Source organism: Bactrocera tryoni, chromosome 2 (assembly GCF_016617805.1).
Source record: "Bactrocera tryoni isolate S06 chromosome 2, CSIRO_BtryS06_freeze2, whole genome shotgun sequence".
In the NCBI taxonomy this organism is placed as follows: Eukaryota; Metazoa; Arthropoda; class Insecta; order Diptera; family Tephritidae; genus Bactrocera; species Bactrocera tryoni.
This window is the reverse complement of record NC_052500.1, coordinates 64,288,072-64,292,583: the sequence shown is the minus strand read 5'-3', so window position 1 is coordinate 64,292,583 and position 4,512 is coordinate 64,288,072. Positions and strand designations below refer to the sequence as shown.

Here is a 4,512-nt window from a genome sequence, read left to right as displayed (position 1 = left end):
AGATGCGCCACGCTCCGGAAGGCCTGCCCTCGAAAATTGCGATAAAATCCCTGAATTGGTCGAAAGAGACCGGCATAATAGCAGCCGTAGCATAGGTCAAGAGCTGGGCATGGGTCATCAAAAATTCATTTCAATTTCAATAAAAAAAATTCAATAAAAATACCGCAAGACTTTTTTGACAACCCATTATATACGGCTCCACATTAACTTTAATTTTCATAATTTTTCATTAATAACTGTATTAAAAAAAAGAGCAAAAATAACAATGGGAGGAGGACTTACGTTGCCGACGTTGACCAACAAACCTCAACTTGCACATTGACTGGTCTGCATATATGCAACCAAAGCATATTTGAACACATGCCAAGTAACTTCAAATTTATTGCAACATAATACTTACCAAATATTTCAGATTTTACAATTCTCTTTCTTACGGTGCTCATTTTACAAAAATTGCGGCAATTCTCTACATTATTATTTTTATTCATATGCTAATTCAAAAGAACAAAATTTGTTAAAGAATACTTAGTCTAAAAAATTTCATTTTTAATAAATAAAATTCCGAATAAATTTGGACAATAAAGTGACAAGTTGGTTTTCAATACCATATCTCGTTAGCGGCGTAAGGTGAGTAGGAGTACCACACTGGCATGATATCTCTGCCCTCTTCTATGGATCCTGATCATTAACGACCTGCTTAAAAAACTCGAGTATCGCCGCTGGCGTGTCATCGTAGATGTAGCACTTATGGTCAAAGGAAAGTTTATTAAAATCATTTTAATTAAAATTTTGTCTTAATTTGTGCGATTTGACTGGTGGTTCATGTAGCTTTAACGCGTTCACGGCAACTTTTTAGAAAGTTTTTAACCAGAAAAAAAACCCAAATTTATTTTGATACACTACGTCGCTATGACTTCACTTACGACTTTCAGTGGCTTTGCTAGAGATTTAGTCAGTTTATGAGAGAGTAAATTCTTTTGGAAAAAGGTTTGGGTTTCTTATATCCGTATTACAAACAAACAAACAAACAAAGAAGTTATCGCACAAGGGCGAGTGTTAAGAGAGTTTGCGGTTTTCACAAATATTTTTCTTGATAAAGAATCAAAATACGATTTAAGTTTCTTAAAGCGTACCAATTCGATATTATATTTTAGTATTTCAGTAAGTGTAAGTGACTTGGTCTGCAAGCCCGATTTATTGTGGACGAAATATAAAAAGAATAACAACAAAGTAATAAATATGAACAAACTAAAAGTGCGCAATTTGTGTGTAATACTCGCCTACATACTAAGTCAACTGATCATAAACAACAAATTTCTGTTGGCGAACACTACGGAAATGGCGTTAATCAAAACTACTATTGAACCAGTCTTCACTTGGTCCCCCAATTGCTATAGCGATGAGAAGACTAAATGTAATTGCTATGGTGATGGTGATTTTCATTGTACAATTGTAGACAGACTCAATGATATTTACATCCACTTTTCTTCCAACTTACGGACTCTGGCTGTAACTTGTCCCACAGACACAGAAACTAATATCAATTTTCTACTCGATCGCAAATTTCAGTCGATTTTACTTAAAACTCATTATTTCCTAGTGAGACATTGCAAGAATTTTGCATACGCAAACTATATGAATGACAAAGTGCATCAAATTCTAATAAAAATGTATAACCTGAATAAAGTAACACTAGTCTATAATACTGACCATACTCCAGAATCAACGGAATATTATGTTCTAATGATGAAAGTGCTTCACCTACAATTGTTTATTAAATCGAATCGTAATGAGATCCAGGAAGCAGATATTATGAGCATACCAACTGATATATTTTCGGGGCAGAATCAACTGGAAACGCTTACGCTTAGCGTACAAGGTTTAAGAAACCAATACTTATCGCTGCGAAACTTGACGCAAACATTCTTTAAAAAGTTCACTGCGCTCAGACAGCTTGACTTAGCCGGAAATAATATGAGAATGTTGGACGCCAACATCTTTGCAGCGCTAAAGCAATTGAATTGTCTGAATTTGAGCCGTAATGAAATCCGGGAATTGCCCGAAAGGCTGTTTGCAAATCAGCGTCAACTTCTCATACTGGATCTGAGTCATAATTCATTGACACATTTACCGTCACACCTTTTCAATCACACTCCTTGGCTATGGCAGTTGAAACTTGGTGGCAATCAACTGCACGACACTGCAAATCTTATGGAAAATCTGAAACCGCTGCGTTACCTACATAGGCTAGACGTGAGCCAGAATCAACTGCAAACTAAATGGAGCACCGAGACTTCCGTCAATAGAACCCCAAGTTTACTAACAAATTTTCAATACAGCTATAAAGGCATGACTTTGGTTGATGATGAATTAGCCGACGATCTTAATTATATTATCAAGTTGCAACCAGAAAATTACGAAGGTGGCAAGATTAACTCAACAGTAATCAATTTAAGTGGCAATCGTTTGCGCGAATTCTCTTTGGATTGGCTTGTAGCAGTGAGCATTACATGCCCTTTTGAAATAAACCTAGAGCACAATCGGATTGAAAACATGTTTGCTTTACAAAATTTCTTCGTTACGACTGACGATTGTTCGTCCGAAATCAAAATGGCTGGTAATCCGATCGTGTGCGATTGTAAATTGGCTTGGATTTCCAGTGAAAACTATCGTTTGCTGTTCAATGGTTTACAGTGCGTTCAGTCGTCAACCAAACTAGTAAAAGATCTTGCGCAGCTGGAACGTAAAGAACTGTGTGCTTGGGAACCAGTAATGTGCCCCATCGAATGCAATTGTTACACACAATTTGAATTTCTGCACATCAGTTGCAAGGGTGCGCAACATATCAAACAGCTCCCTCGCCCCGAGCAAGTTGGGCTCAAGAGTTCGGTACTCGACATTAGCAATAACAATTTCATTGAATTGCCGCTAAACACGACCTTGGGCTATGGTAACGTTTCACAACTCAACGCGTCGTACAATAAAATCACGAGCATAAATATCAGTCAACTGCCAACCAATTTGACGGTTTTGGATCTACGAAATAATCGCTTAAAATCTTTAAATGATGAATTTTTGCGTGCATACCTCAATGACAGCACAAAACTAAAATTTCTCTATCTAAGTGAAAATCTTTGGATTTGCAATTGTTCCACGCTGCAACTGCTGTACACCATACGCACACATCGGACACGCATACCCGATGCCGACCAGTTACTCTGTGTTAATCTGCTGAACGATACACTCCTAACAGCAAATGTGAGAGACTTGTGTCCAACTCCTGTTAACGCTGAATATTATCAGTACTTGTTTACAACTGTGATTAGTGTAGGGTTAACCATTATTATTTTTCTTTGCATTATCGCACTCTTCTATAAATATAAATTAGAAGTGAAAGTGTGGTTGTATAGCCACAACATATTGAGATTATGCATTCGAGAATGTGAGCTAGATAAGCATAAAACATTCGATGCGTTTATTTCATATGCACACCAGGATGCAGACTTCGTCAACCATACATTGCTGCCGCAACTCGAACAGTGCGAACCACCATTTCGTGTATGCACGCACGAACGCAATTGGCTGGCTGGCGCTTATATACCTGAACAAATCATCGAATCGGTGGAACAGTCGCGTCGGACGATCATTGTGCTCTCGCAGCACTTCATCGAGTCAGATTGGGCGCGTATGGAGTTTCGCACAGCGCATCAGTGCTCGTTGAACGAGGGTCGTGCGCGCATAATAATGATTAAATATGGTGAAATCTCGAAAAGCGAGTTATTGGACAGAGAACTAAAGGCATATTTGGATATGAATACATATTTGGATTGGCAAGATGTCAGATTTTGGGACAAATTACGCTACGCCATGCCACATAAAGTGGGTAGAGAGAGGAATTCCGATATGCTAAAAATTAACGGCAGAATGTATGTTATGGGACAAGTTGAGATGAATCGTTTGCGTGACGAAATTGTTTAAATTTGTCACAGTTGGTTTGTGGTCAAGCAATTGGTTGCAGGATGGTAAGAGTTTTCACAAATACATTTACATATATTTATGAAAATACAAATATATTACATTTAGTTACAGCTACTCAGTTAAATCTTCCGACTCTTCTGTGACACAAAGAGTTATTCAAAATGTTGCTACTAAGAGAAAGATGGATATAATCTTGGCCAACCTGTTCACCAAACAGGGGTGATCGCACAAACTCTTCAATACCATTTTATTATATTTCAAGTAACCATTTAATAAATTCTCCTGTATATGTAATTAAAAAATACACAATGTTATGTGTTTGTATATACAACAATTATTTACTTAAATATTTTAACTAGAAAGAAAGCGTAAGTTCGAGTGCAAAGGGATATTTTATGAGTAGTCTTGAAAGGTGCAATGAGGAATAGTGCTGTCAGGTGCTGACCAAATGGAACTATTTCGATCTTATGGCATTTATCATTTGAAGGAAACCGTATAAAGTACCAAAACTAATCAGTAAATTAAGATATACAA

General features: G+C 37.2%; 1 protein-coding gene across 1 annotated transcript; it reads left to right on the top strand.

Annotated features, from left to right (window-relative positions):
• Nucleotides 1–1,338: 1,338 nt before the first annotated feature.
• LOC120768835 (protein toll-like) lies at nt 1,339–3,978 on the top strand. Its single transcript, XM_040095586.1, has 2 exons — nt 1,339–1,432; nt 1,721–3,978. The coding sequence occupies exons 1-2, from the start codon at nt 1,339–1,341 to the stop codon at nt 3,976–3,978; spliced, it is 2,352 nt and encodes a 783-aa protein (XP_039951520.1).
• The last annotated feature ends 534 nt before the right edge of the window (nt 3,979–4,512 follow it).

Coding starts and splice junctions, on each gene's coding strand:
- LOC120768835 (XM_040095586.1), top strand. CDS start 1,339: ATGGCGTTAATCAAAACTACTATTGAACCAGTCTTCACTTGGTCCCCC. Junction 1,433..1,720: donor ATGTAATTGCTATGGTGATG/GTGATTTTCATT, acceptor ACCATACTCCAG/AATCAACGGAATATTATGTT.